The sequence below is a fragment of the Pleuronectes platessa genome, chromosome 16 (genome assembly GCF_947347685.1).
Source record: "Pleuronectes platessa chromosome 16, fPlePla1.1, whole genome shotgun sequence".
Classification (NCBI taxonomy): domain Eukaryota; kingdom Metazoa; phylum Chordata; class Actinopteri; order Pleuronectiformes; family Pleuronectidae; genus Pleuronectes; species Pleuronectes platessa.
In genome coordinates, this window is record NC_070641.1 from 8,179,650 (window position 1) to 8,205,738 (window position 26,089).

Sequence of the window (26,089 nt, forward strand, 5' to 3'; positions counted from 1 at the left end):
TTGAGAAAAGAATTCGATAAGTCCTGGGGTGATAGAAAAATAAAACAGAGTGGTGAAATCCTTTCCCGTGGGATTATTCCTCCAGCGAGTGCACTCCAAACAGATGCTGGTCCGATGCTAAACACAGGCTGCGATCAAACTGTGTAGATCTACATAAGGAAAAGTCAGCCACTTTGGCCAGAATCAAATAAGTCCAGGTCTCTCACTCACCTACACCATCTCATCCTCAGTGGATGATTCAACAATGACATGAAGAAACTCCTTTCCTTTATTTTCTATGACACAAAAGACGGAGCAAAAATCATTCAGAAGAATAAAAGTCGATGCTGATGAGCACCACGTGGGCCGGGGAAAAACGCATGACGAAGAGGGACACATTTCAAGGTTGTGTAACATGCTTAGACCAATGAGTCTGTTCTCATTTTGCGCTCCTCTGACATCAATAAAGACCACTGGATGCTTCGTCTTCTTTCCTCTGGGGAAAATAAGCGAGATAAGTCCAAAACCAGATGGTACGGAGCCTGGAGAAGGCGTCCAAAATGGCCGTGAGAATCCTCCATGGATGCTTTGTCCGTACTGTGCAGGAAAATGTCTGCTTTCCTGTACATTACGGCATATACACTGTACAACAATGTTGCAAAGAAAAATATCGACATAGTGATTTTCTTCTTTTATAGTCTGTACAAGGGCATGAACCTTTGGTCCTGGTTGAAATGACCATTCTATGATGGCTTTCTTTTTTCTTTTTTTTTTTTGAAGAGAGACCAGTTTGTCACATAACACTCCTCCTAGATGAAAACTACACTAATGTGAAGCACACATGAACTACGCACATACTACAAACTCTGTGTTTATTTGTGTGTGTGTGTGTGTGTGTACGTTAAGTGTTTGGTAGATCCCAAATTTACACCTGATATCAGCCCCAATTTTTTCCGTTTAAGGTCTGTGTGTGTTTGTAAATGTGTAGTCTGATGCTCAAAGTGTAGATTGTGGTAGATGTGTGTTCCGCCTCCGTTAAGTCGGCACAGGACGTGGAGGATTCATTAGCAGGAGCAAACAGCAACTAGCAGTCGGACACTAGCAGTGTCTCCACGTCTCTCTTTCTTTGATGGAGAGAATTATTCACAGATGAGAGGAGAGAAAGAAACGTCTGGAGCTGGAGAGATGGTAATGACCTGAGGAAAGAGGGAATAAGGGAGAAGAGGCAGATTAAGCATGAGAGAGACAGTAGGGGGCCGAGAGAATATATAAACAGTATGCAGCACTGTAAGTTTGGGGGAAGGAGGGGGCGAAGCATTACGTAACCTATGATATCTAGATTATACAGATGCTTCTGCCTCAGAGCTCCTACATCTGACAGCCCCCTCTTTATCACACACTTACAGTCAGGTCATGCTTTTAAAGGCTCCACCACTTCTCCTATGTCAATCTGACTGGAGAGCATCTGCTGCTCACTATGTGAATGCGTTCTATACTTGCAGATTCCAATTCAGACACTGCTCTTTTTTTTTTAATAGCAGAAATCAAGGCGCTATTGGAGCGTTTGGAGAGTGGTGATACACTGTCGACTGGAAATGTGTAAAACCAATGCTGTAAAACACCAACGTGGGGGGAGGCTCACAGTTTTAATCAGAGTGGGGACTGTCCACGACGATGTGAGGCTTAGGCGAGGACTCTGTAGTGCTCTTCGACACAAATGTACCAATCGCTTTTTCCTGCAGGGAGAGAAGAAATTTCATAAATGTCTATTCCAAAAAACAACACTTTTTATTTATTTGGCTGAAATCAAATATAGAAGACCAGTGTGTAGGATTAGGAAGGATCTTTCATCAGACACGGAATATAATAATCATTGATTCAGTAGATTTTGCATTATCCTGCTACAAAAAATCAATGACAACAAGAATGCCCCCCCGGAAAACACAACTAACAGACAAATAAACACAGATGGAAACATAACCTCCTTGGCAAAGTAAAGAGTAGGGGAATGGCCTGCAGTAAATGGTTAATCTAACCAAGACCTGCTGCTCAAGGTGTAGGGGCCTATGAGGTAAAAACCATTCAGCTACTGGGTCATCCCATTGTCGCCATTTTTCTCCAGTAGCCCATTTCGGAAAAATAAAACTAATATTGGCTCTACAAAAGGCTTTTCACTTTTTTACAATAACCTGAAGGCCACCTTAGATATTCCTAAACACTCGGTGGGATAGGGTGAGGCGAGACGTAGTCACTTGGTCGCATTTGGCAACCTCAACACTAGATGTCACTAAATCGTACACACTGGTCCTTTAATATAATGTCATTTTCTTTTACCTTACATGAACAGAAGAATTTTTGTTACAGTGAAACATATTACGATTTTGGTAATGCTTATATAAAGTGAACACGTGAATAATTCATCCATCACTGCTAATGTTATGTTCCAATATTTCAACGCTACAATCACTACAACTGCTGCTGCTACTTCTAATGATAATCATATGATAAAATCTCTTTGATTATATGCCCAGCACCAGGCTCCTCATAACATATGTGGTATGAGAACATACTTATGACACATGAGCGGTGCACGCACACACACACACAATAATATGCTGATTACCTCCACAAGCTGATGCCAGTGCTCTATGGGTTTGCGTGGATTGGCCAGCATGGCCGTCCAGTGCTCTCTTCCTGGGCCTTCAGCTTCGCTGCCTACACGACACATCCCTATAACCTCGTTATGACCAATACTGACACGCAGCAAGGGATGAGGATGGATGCATGGACAAGAGAGACAGAGAAATAGAATGGCCAGAGCAGAAAGTATGAGAGGGAAGGGGTTGGAGAGGGAGAGGGAGGGAGGATATAAAAAAGCAGAGAGAGAGAGAGGAAGACAGGGCTGGTAAGAAACAGGCATAGAGAGTCTCATTTATCAACCTTGAGTATTAGGGAAAGAGTACAGCGGCTGAGGAAGGATATTGAAGAGCAGCTCACAAATACACACGGCGCTGTGTAAAAGCTTGATGTCAGCAGGGGGAGCCGGCACACGCACAAACATAACAAAAGCACACACCTATGGAGATGCCAATTGGAGGGCAGACTATAATAGGGAGATGGTGCATCTATACACAAACACATCAGCCAGCCAAGTGTTGCTGCGAGCGGCAGACAAACGCTGGCAGGGTTACACATCTTCTTCTTACACCATTAGCATAAGCCATGCTTATTCATGAGGCGCCCGTCTTTGTAAAACAGGGAAGATCCACCAGGAGGCTGACTCATGAGGGGGCCCCTTCGCAGTGTTCAACACGGCCGCAACACCCCCGACATTTGACGAGCATGATGCAATTGCAAACATCACGCCGCATGTGCAAACACACTTTCAATAAACAGCTCACTCGCACAGTAACGATCAGTCCCCGGAGCATGCCACAATATGATCACACTCACCAGTCGTAGTCCATCACCGCAATGAAGATGGAAACACTTTCTATATTTTCATTGGGAATGTCAAACACCAGCGCCTCGTTGTACGTGGGGTTCAGCGTGTTTTTCTTAATGGAGGTCTTCCGCTTTTTTAGCCTTCGCCCGTCGCAGATCAGAGAGGCCTTCACGTACGGGTCTGAGGGAGAAGCACAGAGAGAGAGAGAGAGAGAGAGAGAGAGAGAGAGAGAGAGAGAGAGAGAGAGAGAGAGAGAGAGAGAGAGAGATGAAGATGAAGAGGACGGAAGAGAAAAGGGAGTGGTGTGCAACAAAATACGGAACAGGGGATATAGGATATGAGACGACGAAGAAGACAGAGAAGGAAAAAGAGAGGGAGACAGAGCATAAGATAAGGTGGTGGTGGTGGGGGGGCTCCTGCAAACACTGTTCACGATCATGCTCACAGGTTTCTGTGACTGGAACATAAAAGGCATGAAAATCAAGTCACCTTGGCAAAGCTGGATTAAGAGCACAAAGGGAGAAAAGCAGCGCAGGTTGAATCACTTTAGCTCAGCTCAGTGACAACACACACACACACACACACACACACACACACACACACGCACACACACACACACACACACACACACACACACACACACACACACACACACACACACAATAGACCCAATTTTTCAATCCTGCATTTTTCAGCAGCGGCAATTATCCTGGGATCACTGTGGCAATAATAGTGTGTGGTCATTATCATTTGAGATCTAATTTCATCTGAGAATTCATTGCCTTTGCAATCATCAAGTCTTTAACTGAGAGGTAACTAAAGACCAAAACCTGTATATAACAACATTGTTAATTCGATATTAGCATTAGCAGTCGTGTTTGTCTCAAGGGTAAAGCTATCGGTGTTTCTCCCTCTATTTCTGCAGACATGCAGTAATTGCTGCTCCACCTACTTGCGCTTGCAACAAAATATGGGAGCACATTTTTACTGGATGTCATTTTTACAACAAATGAAGTTTACAGCTTTAAGTAATATATTCATAATGTATAAACTCACACTTCTATTTCTTGAGGGAAAAATCTACCCCAAGATTATCTTACAAAATGATCAATCTTCTGATGCTCAGTTCATTCCAGGATTTATTTAGCAAAGATTTAAAGTAATTTAATTTTTTTCTTCTTCTGTTTATCATGCTTTGTCTTCTTCTACTTCAGTTGGGGATTTATCAGGTTTTGAAGAATCGCTCTCAGTTTTCGTTTTGTCTGTAAACTTGTTGATTTCACTCGTAGAAGGAGGAAACAGTTATGGTAATGACAATACATATAAATGAGTCCCAACAAAAGAGAGGATGTATTCCTGAAGCCAAAAGCGACTTGTTGGGTTTCTTGTATCTGCTTTGCATTCAGGTTTATTACCTCTGCCTAGGAAGATATATTTTCATCTGCGTTTGTTTGTTTGTTAGCAGGATTATGCAGAAGCTACGCAAACGATTTCCATGAAATTGTGGGGAGGGGTGGGGCACGACATTTTGGTGCAGATGCGGATCAGTGGACAGATTCAGGAATAGATTTTTTTACTTTCTTTTAATCAGATCCAGTGAATTTAAAGGGAATGAGGGGGAATTCACTCATTATTCATTATTATCAAAACACTTTTGTACAGATTCTTTAAACGTAAAAATAATTAAGATAAGATGTCCATACTGCTCCAAAGTCAAATTTGAAGTGGACTCAAACCCTTCACCCACCCTTCCATCAGCATAGTGGTGAGTAGATAATGAGTGAATTTTCAACTTTGGGTGAACTATCCCTTTTTAATTTGGTTTCATTCGGGGACAGGGCCATGCGGAGTTGTGTGCTCTACTGGCGGAGGAGTGTCCCTCTAGTTGAGACTGCAATCGGTGGGGAAAAAAAGTTATTTATTTGTTATTGAAAGGTACATTTTTTATATTTTTCATTTCTTTATTCCCGGGAACTGGCACCATAATAACACATGTTTAAAAATATATCGGCAGAGCTTCATGCCAGATGTTCTAATTCAGAATATGATATTAGCATTGAAGCTGTTTCCTGTCATATTTGACCCTCAAGTGACTGTCTGGTCATGACTTGCTGAAGGTCTGGCAGCAGCAGGATGTGTATGAGCGTGTTAATCCGTTACCTGAGAAGCCGGTCAGGTCCATGGCTTTGAGGTTGGTGGCCTTGATGATTGTAGCAGTGAGCCTGCCCGCAGTGGGGAGGTAACACAGTGAGAAATTAAGCTCCCCGAGATCAGCCTTCTCCTGTGGGTCACCACGCACACACACACAGACACACACACACACAGTTAGGGATGAGAAATGGAGCAGGGACACTGCGATCACACACACTTAGTATCAGAAACAGACGCCAAAAAACGCTAACGGGCAGAGATCCCGTGGTTTTCAATGAATGTGTGTTGCTTGAAAAGAGCTACTGTGCGTCTGTGACTGACGCTGAGTGACAGCAAGCGTCCTAATGTGGACAGGCATAGTGTTTAGGCAGGGGGGGGGGTTTCATTGGGGGGGTGCCGTCACTGTAAATGAATCATATGCCCATCTGTCAATGGCCCCGAGTGGAGGAAAGTGTTAAGTAGAGGTGACGATTCTCCAGGCTTTTTATATCCCTCCCTCCAGTCCCATCTACTGATCCCCCCCCCCCCACACGCCTGTGGTCTCAGTGCCACCACGGTAATGACACCGGTGATATTCGGGTCACACTGCGGCGCGATGACTCCTCGGTGGCTCTGAGCCTCACTAATCAATATGTCCCAATAAGTCCCAACACAGTGTTTTAAACTTATTTAAGAAATGAAACGCCACTGCCAAAACATTTGAAGACTTTCCTCTATTTAATTTCCTAATAGCCTTCTATGAACATTTCATATAAATCTGCTTGGACACCGCTTGATACAAAGTTTGAATGCATTCAGCAGTGCCTTTCCAGTAATCTGTGGGAGCTAGATTTAATCAATAGGCCACTGCAGGCAATTCCCAGTCTGCACAAATCACAGGCATCCACTTTGCACATCCACCGTCTGGACACAACAAACAGTAATGCCTATATTTCATAAAATCCCCAGAAAATCATTTTAAGTTTTGCCGTTTAAAAAAGCGAGGACAGTTTAATCTTGTGGTTGAACTTCAACAATCTGAGCATTCATTCATTTTTGTTGATCTGGTCAAATCTAGAGCGGGATTCTCCTCCTTACCGCGGTGCCCTCCACGATGTCCCTCCAGACGGGTTTGTCCCCGCTGCCCTCGCTGAAGTCCAGCAGGTTGTCCACCACCACCTGGCCGATCAGGTCGTGTCTGGAGAAGCGGTCGAAGTCGTACACAGAGAAATGCAGCTTCCTGGAATGTAGCTCACTCAGCGGCACGCCGAACTGAAACGTCTCGTTGAACACTGGGTTTAAGGTCTTTCTGTGAACCTGAGAGGAGACACACACAGTGACAATTTATAATAACACCCGACATACCAGGGTAATGCTGTGTGGGTATGGGGGCATTGGGAAAGGGACTCATGGTGCAACAACTGGCAATATTTTTTAGAGTGAAAGGGCAGGTGCACAACATACTTTCACTTTACTGCTCACCCACTTCATACTACAACAGTTTCAGCCCTTTCTTTTGACTCTGAAGTTCTGTCAATAAACAGTAATGCCTTTTACCTAAGCTGAAATTGCTCATACATATGTTTCAAAAACCGGTAAAACTAAAAGAAAATTTATATTTTATTTGTTGAATTAATGAAGATCCACTTAACTTTATCTTCAGCATGTGTGGACCCTTGTTTATGATCAGATAATATGAAAGAACATTAAAGCTGGCTCAGGGTACTCTGTTTTATCATCACTTTACACATTACCAGTTCATAGCTACAGCTACAAAGATAAACCCCTCCTTGCAGAATTTGTGCACCTGCAATAAAAATAATGTCTGCTGTATTATTGATAATAAGTTCTCGTTATAAAAAAAACTTTGTGGTTTTTGTAAATATAACTTCATTGCAATATCAAAATCATCAAAAAACGCTTTCCTTGCCTTTTGAATGCACTTTGTAATTATCATGTCCTTAATGAAACGAAGTAAAAAAGAACAAAATGAAATTAAATACTCTCACCTTTTCAATCATTAGTATTTTTTTTTGTTTATTTGTTTATTCTCATTCTTTTATCATCTACTTTTCTTTAATTGTAGTCTTTCCTTTGATTCATTGCTTTGGATACACCAGTATCTATTCTGTACACCAGTATCTATACTGTAAACCAGTTTCTTATTTCCTTCTACTTACATATGATATTCATATTTTTGTGTTACTCTTTATACAATTACAAATTAGTTACCACTCTTACTTTATGGCTGAGCACCTATTTGTTTTTTCATGAAACTGTTGTTTTTTAGATTCAGGACTTCTGCAATGACAAATGTGAGCGATGCTGTTTGGAAGACAGAATCCATGATCCTCAAAGACGTTGATATTTTGCTAATCTGCTGAGCAGCTAAGTCGATTTCTCGTCAGCGTTTCTTCAACATAACATAAACAGGATGCTTTTATAGAAGTAGAATCTGTGAGTCGCTGAGGATCCTGGTTGTGTCTTCACCGACACAGTAACCGCTGTCAAACGAGCTGCCGGAGTTTTAGTCTGTGGCTATCGATGCAATGTGTCTCATTTGTGAAAACACCTCTTTACCTGAGAAGAACAGAATAGAGCTGTCGTTGGTCAAAATGCTTTTCCCTCTGCTGTTATGTTTCTCTTGCTGAAACTATATCGCTGCAAGTGATGTTTTTATTTGTTCCTGTTTCCTGCTCCTGTAAACCACCCAGCTATTTTTCAGTTCCACCCAGAAAAAATAGGAGACATAGAAAGGCCTCACTTCCTCACATATCACAAAGCCTTAACACACTTGATGGGAAAATAAAAACTTTGATTAACTGCCCGCAGGATGAATCACATTGTGCTGAAAGCAGCAGGAGATATATTATCACATGTAAATGTCATGACTGGGTTTCAAATTGACCGAGCAGCCTTCCTCCAGTAACAAAACATATTAAGATGCAGAACATTTCCGAAGGGTTTGATTAATAGCGCGGCCGTGCCGACTGAAATGTCCTCGGGCAACACATAATTAACCTTCAGTGCACGGGGTGACCTTGTTCTTCAGCCGCAGGGAGAAAAGTAAATTTCACCTTCTCGTGTGGGACGAAATATCAAATCAAACATGCTTGAATGAAATAAAGACCTGAAACCAAATTTAAAACTCAATATTTCCTTCCTAGACGTGTTCAAGGGGTGGCCGTTCTTTCTTCACAATGTTTCCAATGGGTAACTGTGTTTACTGTGCTTACTGTTGAGACTCACTGGTGCCTTTTTTCTGACTTCTCCGTCTGTCGCCTCCATAACAAGTCAAATGAAACGGATCATTTTAAATCAGGGTATAAGCCTGATGGAAAGAAAGCTGCTATAATTTCCTACTCATCATTATTTACGCACGTCGCGGACAGCATTTGCAAATTTGTCTTCAATCTCATTCAGTCTCCCGCACAATTTTTTTTAATGTTTGCTGATTAACTGGTGGGATTAAGGTGCCATGAAATCATTTGGTGCAAACGCCGTCATGCAATAAAGCTGGCGATAATTAAAGCGTGACACACTTGATATTCAAAATTCCAACTTTTGTTGCTGCATAAGTGGGTCTGTCACTCTGGCTTATTAGCACTTGATGATTACTTGTTAGCTTTGGATTAAACAGCAGCTGACGGAGACGCGGCGCCTTCAGAAAGCAGGAACACAAAGCCCCGGCGTCTACTTGTAGGTGATGTCTCTGTCGCTTTTGATGGATAAAAGCATGAATGGTGAAAGAATTCCGTGGTTAATGAGGACGTGATTGAAGTCAGACAATCGTCTAAATACGACATAAAAAGAGTGGTGTCATGCAAATGAGCGAGGCATTCATGCTTTTCAATGGCTTTTGTGATTTACAGGAGACAGTCGCACAAAGGAGGAAATAAAAACCAAAGGGAGGGATTTCAAACTGGTGCAGCTTCATCGTCACTGAAATACACTTTACAGTCTTCCCTGCATCACAGTTCAATTCTGACACTTTTCAGCTTCAGGATTTCTCCCTGGCTTATTCCAAGGCTGTACATACACCTTATGTTATTTATGGATATACAACAGAGCACTACAACTCATATTTGAGAAGCCACCGGGCTCATGTGCCTTGAGCCTCTGTGCAGAAAATAAATTTTGAGAGAGATTTTCTTTTTTTTTCGAGGGCTAAGGGTACATTTCCTGGTACAGAGCATCCCACAAAGTACTCAAATATTGACTCAGCTGTCCTCAACCACCAGAATAACACAGTGGAGCTGAGTATCAGGGCCCTGTTATTGTCTGAAGCACATTATCTTGAATAAATTATACCCCAGATTATATTAGATTACCCCGGTAGAAACTGTAATGATTCCCCAGGAGGAGGCTGGGTCGTCAGTGCCACAGGAGAACAGCAAGTCACAGCTGACCACAGTTAAAGTATGTGAATGTAGAGGTTTGGCTCTTTTTTTTCTGTTTAGCAGCCAGGATACAGGTGAGTGTTTTGGGAGTGGGAGGCACCTTGGTCTGGAATTTCTTCTTCCTGTCTGGCAGTAGGTAGATCTTGACGTACGGGTCGGAGAAGCCGTTGGCGTCCTTCGCTGGCAGGTCCAGAGCTTTGAGGATCTTCACCACCAACTGCTCCGTGCTGAGACGCGAAAACACAAATTGAAGAGTATATCAGACTCTCACATGCTCATATAAACAAATTACAAAAAATACACAAATGCAACCCAGACAGGATCAACCCACACTCACAAACACCTGAGCAGGGCTTTACACACACAAAATAGCGTGGGTGTTGCTGTGTCTCTGAACCAAGAAGTAGCAAAAATAGTAATTGTGTGTTTGTGTGCGTCATTCCTGCAGCTGTATGCCTGCACTATGTAAATGTAAGCATAGATGTACAGACAGTGAGACAGTGTCTGGGTGAAACTGAGCTCATTAGTAATCCTTCACATGGTACCTGTTATTCTATCGTCCCTCTGAACCTCATGCAAACGGCTGTTAACGTGTAAGAATGCAGATGAGAAGACTGGTTAATTAGTCGATCTAAAGAAAGTTCATCAGTTAATTATTTTCCAATATTTAATTATCAATGGTGTCAATATTTGATTATGCTGGGTTGATTTTCAGCCTTGAGGAAGAAGGGGAATCACAGACGGAGGATTCATTAGGACATTATTTGCAACTTGCATCTCGAATGAAAGTGGAAGACGCAGTTAAAGGACTGAACGTCATTAAAGGGGTAAAATTTAAGTGGGTTACCAGTTGCCTTTTATTATCAGTGTCATGTACCTTCACAAAGGAGGTTATATGCCATCTGCGTTTGTTTGTTAGTTGACAAACTAGCATGAAAGTTGGTGGAAGGATGAAGTGTCAGTGAGGGAAGAACCCCTTAAATTATGGCTCAGATCTGTATCAGGTGACCAACCAGAATTATTTTCATTACCTTAACGTTGTGAGATATAATTTGTTTTTGAATTAAAAGTTAGGCATATTTATAGGACTGATATCTATGAGTGTGTGAATCTGGTGCCGCTTGATTGAATTTAAGGCGACTGTTGGGTCTTGGCGAAGGTATGTGCTCTACTTGTTGCTTATTTACTTATTTTGAACTATTGGTATCTCATATGCCTTTTGATTAATATTTCATTTAACCATTTACAGCTAAACACACCATGCATCCCTTGTGTAGTATGTATATGACTGAAGCAAAACTCTAATTGTAAACATACATGTCACGACTGTGCCTATGTCAAATGTGAATTAGGTTTTCAAGGCAACATCCTCAAAACAGCGCTTAGCAAAACTCTCTCTTATGCTAAATGTCATGTTTCACTGCCATGAAATAAGCCAACATTACAACAATATTACGTACATATTTTTGCCACAAGATAGAGAATATAGGGGCAAAATGTGAACCTTTACTAACAATAAATAACAGCAGCATTATTGTCCCCTATAGAAACAAACCAAGCAAATACACAAATGCCCAAATAGGCACTGCAGCAGGACGTGCGAGTCTGTCTGCATATACACCCACGAGCGGGCCGACACACACATGTTTACATTCGACCGCTCCATCCACACTGATGTCTGTGTCTCACGCGCCATTTGTTATGCTTTTAATTACCAGATGAAGATGAGGAAGGCTCGGAGGCCTTTAATCAGACCTCGTTAGACTGTGTCTCCCTGTGTTAACCAGTGTGTCAGCACTTCATTAGCTGCTGCAGCAGTGCCGCGTGAACATTGGGGCTGATGAAGGAGCAGCAGGGCAAACAGCAACAGTGACCCCGGCGCTGATAATGTCTTCTGTGCACGAGCACCGACCACAAACAGGATGCCTGTTGACAAAACAAGCGTGGCCAATCGCGGCACGTGTTTACCTCTGCATCACGTCCAATTAAGGCAATTAGACAAACATGCCCACTCTGCAATCACATCAAATCAGGGAGGTGATGTACAGAGCTAACTGTAGCAGGAAATTACATTTCCAGCTCGGCCAGAGACATATTTTATTTAAAAAACCCTGACCAATTCAATTATGTGTCTAATGATCCTTTAATCCAGTCTAATTTCGTGACATGTTGGTTGTGGAGACTCAGGCGTCACCAGTGCTCAATGTAAAATAACACGACACGACGGGAAGCTTGTACACAACAAAAAGAGACACCTCTCTCCTGATCATTGTGAAATTTCCTCCAGCTGTTGGTTGTTTTTCACAAAGACACGGTTGCAGATTTTCCTGCACTCGCGTGTCTCATTACAGAACAGGGAGTCTGAAACAAAACCGACGTATTTACACAACCTCTGAGGCGTGCTGCACAGAGCATACCTGTGACTGCTCGAGCACAGAGCGGAATTCACGGCCTTATTCCTGGTGGACAATGCCCGGAAGATAGCTGCTATTCCCATGGTGGGAATGTGTCAGCTTTTAATGGGATTGTCAATAGAAATGCCTTTCCCAGAGGAGCTGAGGAAGATTGACACTGTTGTTGTGACTGCTGCTCCCGATAGCGCGGTATCACACATTAACATACCAATCTTATCGCAGTCCCGGCCCTAACACACCTCCACGTGTGTCTCTGCACACGTAAGCACACGCTCGTCTTGCAGCTACATCTCTAACCTTTCTCCTTTATTCCTCAGTCGCTCACTAGGTCCTACTCCTCTCACTAAAACGATTCCCCTCCAGTGTAATGACAGGCAACTACAGCACGACATCAATTATCCTGCGACTTTATAAATGGGGAGAAAAAGGACACATGAATGGTTTTCATCATTACCCTCCCTCTCCATACAACCCTCCTGCTAATTCTCCGTGTCTGTATAGCTCCGGCTATAACAGTCTGCTGTTATTATGTGTTGACAGGGGGGTGCTGTTTAAAGTGGCTCTCCATTTATTATTCATGACTGAAACGGCCTCTCGCTCCCTCTCTTTTCGGACCATCAGCACTTTCGCCTGTTGTAATGTTTCTACATGTCGGGGCGGGCAAAAAAGGGGCCACTGCCGGCTGAGCTGCAGACAGTGAGCCGCACGCTCTTCCCCGTGAGCCGCCCCAGCTCACAGTGCGAACACACGTCCTCGCAGTCCTCACAGCATGGCACCTAACCAATTACTTACTTACGTGGATCCAAACTTCCAGCAGAGAATGTTCAACGGAGAATTCTCAAAGGAGCCAAATGAAAGAAGCTACAGCAAACTGTGCCACACAGTACATTACAGACATTAACGCTTCCATGTCACTTACATTTAAAAGAACCACTTTCCCATTCTTAAACATTAATTGATTCATTTAGTTGTATTACCACAAGCACACAAAAGACCACATTGGAGCCGTGTCTTATACTATCAACATATTAAGATGTGTTTTTCAGAATGATTATGAATCCAATGCTCACTGCCTCAAACTCGATTTTGTTTTTTGTCTAGTGAATAATGCAGGAGGAGATTATCTTGGCCAGGCCTGTTCACAGCGACAGGGACATTTCTGGAGCATTCAGGCGAGGGCTGGTGTCTAAGTAGAGCATGCAAGAGGAAGGGCATGCTGTATCAAATCTGACGTGTACATTTCCTCGGAAAAAGCCAACGGGTAGTGGAGGCAACACGTTTGTTCAGATGTGGCAAACTTTGCAAAACCTATACCCGCTGAGTGAAGAACCAGTGAAAAACAACCTACCAACGTGGAACAAAAGCCATTTTCAGACATGAACTACTTTGACTTTGTCTTTCACATACAAGGAACGCAGTGTTTTGGAGACTGGGTAGAGCAGGCAGGAGGCAGGACATGACACAGGACATGTTTTGTTTACAACACATCCACCTCAACCTTTTTCCAAATTCTTTGTTGTCATGTTCTACTTCGTTTTCATCCGGATATATTCGTAATGATTGTCTAATTCTACATCAGAGGCGTTGGACTAGTGGCAGAAAGTTGGACTATGGGCAGAAAATCCGACGGTGGTCTCTGGTTCAACTCCACGGAGTGACAACACAAAACATACCTGGATGACAACACCTGGATCTGTTCCCCACTGTCAAAGTGCCTACCCCACCCCACTGTCTAAGTGCCCCTGAGCAAGGCACATTACTCCCCCAACACCTGCTCCACGGGGTGCCGTGCATGGCTGCCCACTGCGTGTGGGCCTCCTGTGTTCACCAGATGGGTCATAGCAGAGAACAAATTCCCCCCCCTTGCATGTCGTGTGTGTTTTCGTGTGTGGGACCAATAAATGTATAGTATAATAAAACACAACACAAGAGCCCATTTGAGCTACATCTCATGCCACCATTGTGTTGTTTTTTCCAGAGTAAGGATGGATGCTCCAATGCTAAGTGCGGAGGATAAACACGCTGAAAGGTATTTTCCCAAGAAGCACCCTGCTCTCTCTCTCTCTCTCTCTGTTGTGCGCCATAAAGAGACGCGGCAACACCAGCGTCTGCTAGCAGCCCCCTGACTGAAGAAGTGTGATCAAAGTGGTGCAAAAACAGATGCATCAACATTCACCGCAGACATGCACGACTACAGTGTAGGCAGTAACACCCAGTGTTGCATTCATCAAACGGTGTTCAGGTCTCGTTTAAAGGTTTAAATTCTCCTCACAGTGCTCTGCTATCACTGTAGCCCACACAATACTGACTATCTGTTTGTTGATTTTTTTTTTTTTTTCCGGCCTGCTACGACTCCATGGACGGCAGTGTCGGCCAGAAGGCATTGGCGATAGAATATATGTGGCTCTGTGATAAAAAGTCAAAAGGTACATTAGAGTGTACATGAAAAAAAACACAGCGGTAAACACTATCTGCGACTCCCTAGGTGCATCTAATCACTGAGCCCCGAAATTCTTCAACATGAGCCGATAAGCCGAGCGACAGCTGGATGTGACTTCTGCTGAGAAAACTGATGCCGCTTAAATCTGTTCATTTTAGAATTCGGTGTCATTTAAAGGGTGAATTCTTCAACTTGATGCTCCGTTACCTTCTCAACTCTCACAACAGAGTCATTAAGATTTGCAAATGCTCGGATTCTAGTTACTGTCTTCTTTGCCATGGCAATGACAGCAAAGGCTAGTGGGTAGTATTATAATTAGATCCTAATGTAGTACCAAAATTAATTGAAATAATTCAAACTAGTGGCCTGAACATAAACCCATCATGTCATTACATTGGTCCCATGTTTCTTTATTAAAAAATGATTAATTGTTAATAGTGAAACCAGTGAGTCGTTTCTATGTTAGCATGCTAATGTGAGCATTTAGCTCAAAGCACCGCTGCACAGCTCCACACTAGAGCTCACTAACACGCCTGTAGACTCCCAAGCTGTTTTCAGACATAAACTGCAGGAAATTTCAGCTTTATATACATTTTTTGTTCCTCTCATTCCAAAGAGATTTAACGAAATAATCTGCCATAAATTCCGGATGGCCTTCATATTATTCAGTAAAACCATAAACAAACAAGTAAAGTAGATATTTGTTCATATTTGGCAAAGTTAGTAACAAAAGGTGTAACCAAAGGTGACAAACCGCTGAGAAGACAAGAAACTAAAGCCATTTCCAGAAATGAACAAATTTGACTTTGTCTTTCATATATGAAGAACACAGCAAGAGATTATCTGGATCAGACATGTTCATATTATAGGAGAACTTCTGGAATATTCCGGCGATCACCTTATCACCAAAAGCTCTCGAATCACATTGTCTTTCCAAGATGACATCTTCCCTTTGAGTTTATATGTGCATTTCATTCCGACATATTTGCACTTTTCTAGTTTTGGCACCTGTTGTGTGATGGACATGTCATCAGCACGCCCACTTGCTCGCTGTGACATTTTCCAGACATTTACCAGGGGGGTTTCTCCAAAATGTCCAGAACAACTGACTCAGACATTTGTGTTTTCACATACATCCCCTCCTAAAATGTCTGGACATCAGTGTATGTCTAAAAGCAGCAGTGTTGCTCTGTTTTTAAGTCGCCTACAGTCAGCAAAGGTTCAAGTCAAAATCATTCTTCCGATTTATAACTCTGAGGATACCTGCCAATGACAACAAGATGATGTCCGGTAACTCTGTGGTGGCTAATACATTTCTAAGTCTCAAATATATGAAAGCTTGTTTTGTCAATCTAGCTCCTAGTAGGAAAAGGGGAATAAGCATCACAGAAGAGACAGAAGGTGTTTTCACTACACACAGATGCGGATGCAGCACCTTTGGGTGAACATGGTGGTGCATTAACAGCCCTGATCTTTGCAGGTAAGACTTTAGATCTTAAAATGATTTTTTATTATTATTTGATGTTTGTTAAAATCCTCCAATTTTTCCAGAGTAGTCGGTTGTTCGGGTGTTAACCTACTTAAAGGCGTAGCGCAGGAGGAAGCTGATCTTGCCACAGTTGTCGCCCTGTTTGCCTTCGCCCTGGTCGCCCTTGGGTCTGTAGAGCTCCGGCTTGATCTGCCCAATGCTGGTGACCTGCTCCTTCTCCTCACCGTGGAAATCCGGACTGGAGAGCTGGTGAGTCATGGGCTTGGGCCTAAACAGACACATAAGAGCTCAGAGGGTGAATATCAAATGGAGAGCACAGTAAAAACACACACACACACACACACACACACACACACACACACACACACACACACACACACACACACACACGTACTCTGTTTTAAAGCAGCTTAATCAGAGAACCTCTAGCGGCTAAATTCATCTGAATGAGTTTACCCACTGTTTACATTGCATTTGCAAACGAGATGACACACCATTTTTACACATGCATGCACTGAACTTTTAGTTAGTTGTATGATGTTGGTTCTGAGTTAAAACCACATATAACACAGAACTAAACAGCAGAATGTGCTGCATGGACCTTGTTGAATTATCTGAAGATCGGAAAAAATCTGAAAATATAAATAATATGCTGGTTCGAGATGAGACCAATTTGGAGAAGCTCAAAACAAAAGCGATGTTTTTGCTTTTACAGACCCTTAAAAAGAAGCCTTCATTAGAGGGAAGCAAGATTAAAGCCAGCATCTTCTAAGAGCAATACGATTACAAAAAAACTACCAGGTAATTTTTCCTTCATGTTATTTTTAATCAAGCCTTTTTCCATGGATTTCCCTTTAATGATCATGAGCCTGAGATTAAAGCCCAACCCCGGTTTTATTCACTGTTACGTCTTTGTCTTTAAAAACAACACACAACTAGAAACTGCTGGATTTGATTAAAACACGTACACTGACCGTGGGGTGACCTGCTGCTGGGAATGAGCGTTGGGCAGGTCTTTTGGTGGGTGGGCTCCACCCTCTGTGTTGGGCACATCCGGAGACGTCTGACTCAGCTTCAGAGTTCCTACCACAGGGAAAAAAAGGGATAAAAATCCTTCTCTTTTGTGAGCGCTGCTGTGGCGTCGCTTTTTACAGGGACTCTAACAGAAAAAGCAATGTGTCTTTTCGTAACCCGGGGACGGCATCATTGATCTCATTGATTTTATTACACTGATTTAACAGTCACTGATTTAACAGCGCAGAGGAGGAGAGAAATGATCAGACGTATTTACAGCAGCAGAACATGAGCCAGGGTGAGTGCAGTACAACCCAGAGACATGAAAAGAGGGAACATCCAGCTTCAATACAGACAGCCAGCAAATATTTGACTGTGAGCGATGATAAACAACCTGCACTGGTGTTGACAGCCAGCACAAATACAACAACAGAATCAACTCAGAGCTGCCGCCTGGGCCCATCTGTTTAAAACATCATTTTACTGTGACATTTGCTTTTGCTGTAATTGTTTGGGTTGATGTTGGACTTTTGTGGCCGATTCCAAACACACCAACATGTACATGCTTATTAACTCATTTAATTGCTTAGTCTTTTGTGGATTTGGTCTATACGACATACACAACCGAAACAATGATAGAGTCCAAGGTGATATTATCATATATCTTGTTTTCTCCGAACGGCTCAGAATCAGATATTAAATCTACAATCATGTAACACAAAGGAAAGCTGCCAGTTCTCCCACTTGAGATGTGGAAAACTGTTGAATGAGTGATGTGAAGTGGCTTGATGTCCACCAGCAGATGCAGCAATAAATCTGAGTATGTATTCCTCATGTTTGACGATTAGATCAAATTACTTTGTTTAATGTGGAGGTTTTTTTTGCCGTAACAAACCCACACAGAATTATGGGCCAATGCTCCGGCTTTGGCGAGCTCATTGTTCGGGCACATTGAGTCTTCGGTTCAGTTCCACTGCTCACATCAGCCTCGTTTTCAGCAGCGGCAGCAGGCAGCAGTGTTCTGCAAACAAGCTCTGATAAAACTAAATGGGGAATAAAAGGTAAACGTTTAGTAGCTAAAGAGCCATATTTTCTCTGGAGTTTAGAGAGACCAATGCACAGCTGTAAGGCAAGTGAAAGGTGGGGCCATAATCGTCAGGTGTCCACACGTCTTCTGGCTGCAAACACGTTATCGAACAACCTTGTGAAGCGATTATATATCAGTCTGTAAGTCTGTTAGCTGCACCTTACGGCCAAACATTCATTATGCAGCTATGAGGAATAAACAAATCCATCCTTCAATGGAAATGTAGGCAATATTTGTTGTAGCTTAAACTTTTTACTTCTGCATAATTTAGGGGTTGTAATGAGAAACTAGGCCAGTTAGATGTAAAAGTGATAGTACTTGAATGTATATGTACTGAAAGAAAGTATATATAATAGAGCTGTGAAAAATAACGCGTTAACGCGTTATGATTAAATTACAGGATTAATTCGTTTTTTTTTTTTACGCATTTAACGCATGCGCAGAAGGACCTTCCAATTCCGCCGCCTCTGCACTAGTTGCCGCTCTCAGGCAGTCAGACGGCAGCTGCCATTCAAACAAACAAACAACATGGATAATTCTGATGAACCTGAGGACCTTCTGGATGGGAAGATCGTGTTCCAAAAAAACAAAGATCGAACATTCAGTAAAACCAAGGTGATATGCACACTCTGCGAGAAGTTATCGTTTCGACGTAGCAATACCCGCCTAAAGGCCTCAGTATGCTTCTCCGAGTCCGTTTCGGAATGACGGACGGACGGAGCTGACGGACCCTTTTTGATTTATAGTTCTACGAGCCTTTTTGTTGTGAAAACAATTCACCGCCAGAACAGTAGATGGCGAAACGGAAGTCGAGCTTAGACAAGCCTACCTCATGAGGTATATAGAAGAAGTCCACGCTGGTTTATTTACGTCCTCCCGGCTCCTCACACACAGTGAACGATGGCAACTAACAGAAAAAGGATGTTGATAAATCGTAGAACTAGAACTATAAATCAAAAAGGGTCCGTCCGATCCGTCCGTCCGTCATTCTGAAACGGACTCGGAGAAGCATACTGAGGCCTTAACCACCGCAACGCGAAGCATGTGTTGGTTGGCGAGGGGCGTTCAAGTGGAATGCGCCAAACCAGACTCACTCGCAGGACACATTGTGCAAAAGAAGCGGTCAGCTTTACTGTCAGAGAATTTGAACAAGTTAGTTTGCCTCACCAACTGGCTAAAGAACGAGTAGCTAAGAGGGCCTTTAGAGGCATTAGATTGTATCATGGTGTGGTTAATGGTTGTGTGACAAAAAATATAAAAAATGTCAACCATCCTATGGCTAAGAAGCTCAAATAATTTCTGTTTGATTTTAAAAAAAAAAGTTTTATTCAACCACACAATGGCTAAGGAGCCCGAATATTGTTTAGGATGAAAATTATATTAATGTTCCATATGGAAAAGCAATGATAACTGCTGAAGAACTGCTGAGTTGCAGCACAAAAGAAAAGTTAAATGTCATAAATCTTGTTTTCACAAAAATATTCCGAGAAAATCGGTAATATGATTAATCATGATTAATCCATAGAAACCTGTGATTAATTTGATTAAAAATTTTAATCATTTCACAGCCCTAATATATAATGAAAGAAAACCCATTTATATGAACAATAATGGTCAGCATGCATCACAGTGGTGCAGCACTGATACAGTATTTTTACTGTATGTGGATACATGTGCTGAACTCACTGCTGTGGGCTTATTAAGACGAGAAGTTATCTGCCAAAGCTTCACAGTCACACTGGTACTGATAGTGTCTAATGTCAGCTACCTTTCTCACCTGCGTTGTTGGGGTAGGAGTCCATGTCCAGGTAGGAATGCTCCTGGGTCTCTTGTGGCCCACCAGCCACACATCCCACTTCCCCCCTCTCCAGCCCCACCAGGTCAGAGAAGTGGGGGTGGTGCTGGCCCTGCTGGCCCAGTGAGGGGTAGAGCGAGGACGAGGAGTGGCCCTCCTTCCTCTGCAGCAGAGGCGGCAAGAGCGACGACCCCCCCGTGCCTCCGAGGCTTCCGACGCCGGCGCTTCCGGGCAGCAGCCCCGACGTCAGGCTCAGGCCTCCGCCCTCCTTGTCCCGCCATGGCAGCCAGCAGAGCTTCCAAGAGACGAAGAGGGAGACGGAGAGGAGGACGATGCCGCAGAATGTCACAATGACCGACAGCAGACTGACAGAGATTTCTGCAGAGGGTCGGGGAAGAAGGTAAAGGAGAGGAAATACGGAATAAATGTTTATTTTCACAGAGAAGAACAACTCAGAAACAGATCAGTAACCAACTACGACACGACGGCAAGTGAATAAGCAGCGAGCGTTTCAGTTAAAGCCTTCAACGCACACAAATTAGTCTTGCGTTAGTGTCTGATCCCCTAATGGCTGTGTTGCTTTTGTTTTACATATTAATTTACCGCTCATCTAATCAAATCATATTTAACAAACCAAAACACAGTTCCTAGCCAATAAAATGTACATTAATGTGAAAGGGGAGGCAGAGGCAGCTGCTGTAGTTGTGGATTTAATTTCTTGTGTACTTCTATTTAGCATTAATAGCTAGCAAGGCACGTAAGCATGAAACCTAGCTCTGGTTTGTTGTTAAGACAATCCCACCGGCACCAAGGGTCGGGAATGCCAACCGTCAAGCAACGCATACGTGTTAGTTCAGTTTTAAAAACCAGAAATGTGAAACTCCTGATCAGAGTCAGAAAATCACCATTGTCAGTAAGTTTCATCATCTCAGAAACATGAATGAGTGTTTAAAATGTCTTGGCAATCCATTGAGCTGAGGCAAAGCTATGGACTGACCAGTCGAAAGAGTTACAACACAACCCATACTGCTGTGCTGCCAGTGACTGTGTGTCCTGTATTTACACATTTAAACATTATGCAGATCATGTGCCTGACAAATCAACTGAAGACCATGCAGCCGCATCACCACAACCACTGGATCAGTGGGTATAAAATCATATAATGCAACCATCCCCAGGAGCTCATATCCCACGTTTAAATCCTGAGCTTAAAATGGGGGCAAACGTCGGTGGAGTGGATATTATTAGGGGAGGAGAGGAGGTGAGGCGGGTGAGTCGGTTGGGGGGATTTTGCAAATAATTAAAATAAAGAAAAAAATGCTAACACCCCGCGGGGATGCCTCTTTTCAATGTCGGCCTGCATTTCCTCATGGTTTATGAGCGTTTTAATCTGTAACGGCTCAAGGATTGTGGTTGAGGGGTGGGGTGGGGCGGTGGGGGGGAGGATGTGAGGGTGGGGATGTGGGTGTTTGTGAGGGTGGAGTATGACTCATCCAAATGGCAAAAAAAAAAGAGAAAGAAAGTAGGCTACTAAAAAGAAAAAAACGCCGTTTCAGCACCAAACTGCTGGACAGCTCCAGCAACAGCCTCCGTCAGAGAGGGAGCAGGAATGAAAGAGAGAATCAGCTCCAGAGCTCGGGAACTTTTTTTATTTCAGCCTGTGGTTGAGAAGGACACGACTGCATGTGGCCAAGTGTATGATATGTAAATGAATGATGAATTCATCCATTGGTTAATACCCGAAGCGCTTATAACATATAATAAAATATAAAATATAATAAAACCTGATTCTGAATAAATCGACTAAACATACATCGAAAAATTGTAAATATACTGAAGCCTTTTTCTTTAGGAGCATGATACTAGTGTAAAAAAGTAATCAATCATAGACTCCAATGAAATATAGAAACATAGATCTGAACATGAATATTCTATGTAAGAAGACCAGGAAGACAAAATACAGATGCAGTGTCTAATGGGGATTTTTCCCTGTCGCCATCCAGACCAGGGGCCCACTAATTAACAATTCCTCCTGTCTGTGGGCAGGCCAATCATTGCTGTAGTGTACTTAACATCAGAGGATAATGTTTCCCGTCCCCTCCCTCCCACCACCACAACACACTTTGACAGTGTCACACAAATGGCTCCTTTTCCTGAACCCATTTTTTTTCCAGTTTACTCAAATTCAGTGTGAATGACAACGACATTGTTAAATGATACACAAAGAGAATGACGTTTTATCTGTAGCAGAATAAAAAACACAACAGCATCAACCCTCGGGCCCTTTGGTATGTCCTCTGGAATTCTGTTCGCTTCCGTCTTTACGTGTCCCTCCCTTTCTTTTTTCTCTCTCACACTCTCCTCTATACAATCCCCCCCAACACCCCTCATTCCTCGCTGTCATTTCTTTTTCCATGCTGTCTGCCTCTGCCCTCTCCGACTTGATTCCTCTCCTGCCGACTGTCTCTTTTGTTTGTCACCCTTACCTTCTCCACCACCTCCGCTGCCTCCCCCTCTTCGCTCTGTCTGGTTTGAATTATTCATCAGTCTGTGTATGTCATTAATCAGCACTTGTTCCAAAGATATGATTGGGGGAAGGGGGGGGAGGTGGGGGATGGGCGATGGGAGACATTGATCTGTCGCGGTGGGGAACAAGAAGGGGTGGGAAGTGAGCGACCAGAGACGGAAAAGGAGAGAACAGGGGAAGCGAGAGCGAGGCAAGACAGTACGTGACGATGGAGATCGAGAGACAGGAGGAGGGAGAAGTGATGGAGCGCGAGGAAAAGAAAAGCGGGCAAAGGAAGGTAGAGACTAGGTAGAAAAACAATCAGGGAAGAAAGGACAGTAGTGATTAATCGGACTGGAGGAAAAGAAAAAAACGATCCGAAGCAGAGAATGGCCTGCAGGGCTGGGATAGATGGAAAAAGAGGCGTGAAAATGGATTGGTGCACATGTTGGAACAGACATATAAGCTGACTGGGTTTATTCCCTTTTCTTGTTTCCTCCGAGGTGGAGGAAGAATGGGGGAAGACTGACAAAGTCGATCCAACTACCACAGCATGGGTAAAAGAATTGATAGTGATTTAGAGCAAAACATAAAGAGGGGAGGGGTTTAAGGATGGGAAAGGTTAATGTATTGATCCGGAGGGGGTAAAACACAATGAGGAGGCAGAGGAGTAGGTTGAATGTGGCTGGCAGATCAGGGTTCGCTGATAAGACGAGGCTGTGATCCAACGGGCACAGGGACTGTCGGAGGCCAAACCACTCTCCTCCATTTCTCTCTCTTTAGGGCAGTCACAGTGCCTTCCCAAGCACTGATCCTGCCAAAGATCCATTGCTAATCCACAAAGCATAAAGAGCGAGTCAGCGGGAGGGAAGGTGGGTGGGATGGAGGCCTCTGAAGTGCACCGCGAAGAGCGACCGAGACTCCCTGTCAATCAGCGCCTGATGCAAGTCCACTGGGAGTTTTACATTGCTCCACATCAAACACTTCTCTGCTGCTTACACAAGCCATTCGTTGACAGCTTTCGGCGGTCGCAGTCCTCGGAGGGCTCAGAGACTTCCGTCAGCAAACACCGAAAAAGAAAAAAAATCACAGCTGGCAAGCGAGGGGGGGGCAGCGCCTCAAACCACGGTGTGCCATTTCTTCACAGAGCCATCGAATCTCCAGAGGCAACACGCAGCCAATCCGGGCTAATCTACACTGAGCCACAGATATCCACGCTAATCTGCATAACAGTGCATTGCATTTCCAAATGCCTCAATGAGAAACCACACAATACCCTGCACACGGTACACTTCACAATGCAGCAACATCCATCTGCTCCGTTTGGTAAAAAAAAAAATATATATATATAAATATATACATACATATATATATATGTTTAAATGTGTGTGTAACCCAGCTCTATGATAACAATTTCTGGGTTCTACTGAGAGTCTTTTGAGGCTCGTAAAAGAAATGGGATGGACTTGTACCGTTGCCATTTCAATCTAACATATGAATATTTCATAGTTTGTTGTTCTGAGTGCAAAGTTTTCTAACTTTCTTTAAACATAAGCACTCCTTAACATTTGCCTTTCATACCGGAAAGTCTAGCGTACACTCATGTTGCTGTGGGTTTCCACAAGAGATCTGGCAACCCTGAAAATGACCTGTTCACGTTACGTGTGGGTATTCTGAATGTTATTGTTTCCACCACAGAATCACATTGATTCAGATCAGGGTGGGAACCTGGAAATCTTCACTGAAGCCCAGACTACAGGTCTGAGTGATCAGCTACAGCGAAACACAAAATCTTTTGGTATCAAAGATTCGCCCCCTGCAGGCTTGAAAGGTGTCTGTTAAATTCATGGTTTTGTTTCTCGCAGAGCAGCTCATACTGATGCTTGACACGCACCTCTGGACGTTTTCACACCTCTTCCATTGTTAAAGCTTACATTCCAACTGACACGAATCCAGCTGACCACAGCCTCTGCTCTGAGTGAAGGAGGAAACTACTTGGTTTTACAAGCCACCTTCCAAGTCTGCAGGAGATGACCCTTTACTACTACAGTGGGGTACTGCTTTAGGCAGGATGAAGCCGGCTCGACAAACTGTGGAGTCCTTTCAAAACAAATGCGATAAAAGCCCCTTTTACATTTGTGATACATTCGCATACAGGCAGTTGCCTGGGGCCCCGAGCTAAGAGGGGGCCCCAGGAATGGCTGATATTCTGTGATAATCTGATAAACCTACAGCAATGACAGTTTTGTGAGAACCTGAAAGGTGGGGTTAGCAGTTTTATTCTAATACTTTATTTATCAAAGTCTGATAATATCTCCTCACTAGCTACATTCTGTGCATAAACTGGAATAAAAATCTGGTTTAAATACACAGCCCTCGCTCGTTTTTTGCGAAACAAAGAAAGCTGGACTACACCCGAGCAGCATGACACCTGTTACAGCCTATTAGCAACATAGATGTCTACTATTGAGGGATGGGAGGGCGACCTGAAAAAGTGGCTTCAGCTTACGTAACAGCGCTATCTCACAAGAAGTTATACACACAGTCATTTCCGCAGTTTTTCTCCAAATGCTAAGTGCAAGCACCACAGACTACAGCTAAGCCAAAGAAGAAATAACAAATGGATGAAGACCTCCATGAACATCTGTAAGCTGTAAACACAACATCGATCAACAGTGCAGAGGCCATCATGAGTTAAGATGAATGAAGAGGTTCCTGTCTCTGTTCGACAGGCGGTAACATTCATTTTAATTTGCTCAAATTGTGTTCAGTACTCTGTTGTCCCATCTGCTAAGGTTTGTGGTGGCTTATTCCAAATATTTGAGATCGGTGATTCGCTTGGCGATGCACGTTAATACAGTTCATGTGTGGGGGCTGACCAGGCAGTGAAAAGAGGGGTGAATTTGTTTTTGTCTTTAGTTCAAATATCAACAGTCGTCCTCCTTAAGCATTTACCCCATCTTTGAATTCTATCCATCAGCCATGTACAGGACACTCCAACAACACCATGGTCAGAAACCCCCAACGAGGCCCCATGCCACTAACTTTGTAGCTTTGTAATTTTGAAAGACTGGTTGAAGACTAGAATGTCTGGTGGGGGGTTGCACTTTAAGTTTACTATTATATACTGTATGTGTATGTACTTTGCACTTCACACTCCGGGTAGCTGTGAGTTACCTGTGTCCAGTCTGTTGCGACCTCTCAGCATGTAAGTGAACTCCTGGCAGCGTTCGCTTTGGCTGTAGCCCCTTGGGGAGTTGAAGCACAGCTCTTCCACCAACACCAGCGCCTTCTTACACAGGTCTTCATCCCAGTCCCCCGACATCCTCCTATCCGCATCGCACTCTCACCAGCAGTCAGCCAATGACAGCACAGCCCTCGCCGCCCTCA

The 26,089-nt window shown here is 43.4% G+C and overlaps 1 protein-coding gene across 1 annotated transcript; it reads right to left on the reverse strand.

The window, feature by feature from the left end:
• Positions 1–1,625: 1,625 nt before the first annotated feature.
• syt3 (synaptotagmin III) lies at positions 1,626–26,025 on the reverse strand. The gene is made up of 10 exons (XM_053443526.1): positions 25,877–26,025; positions 20,176–20,571; positions 17,272–17,380; positions 16,389–16,565; positions 10,055–10,181; positions 6,653–6,871; positions 5,585–5,705; positions 3,433–3,604; positions 2,603–2,732; positions 1,626–1,715 (listed from the first exon to the last, which is right to left on the reverse strand). Exons 1-10 carry the CDS (start codon positions 26,022–26,024, stop codon positions 1,626–1,628), a joined length of 1,689 nt encoding a protein of 562 aa, XP_053299501.1. The 5' UTR covers position 26,025.
• Between the last annotated feature and the right edge of the window lie 64 nt (positions 26,026–26,089).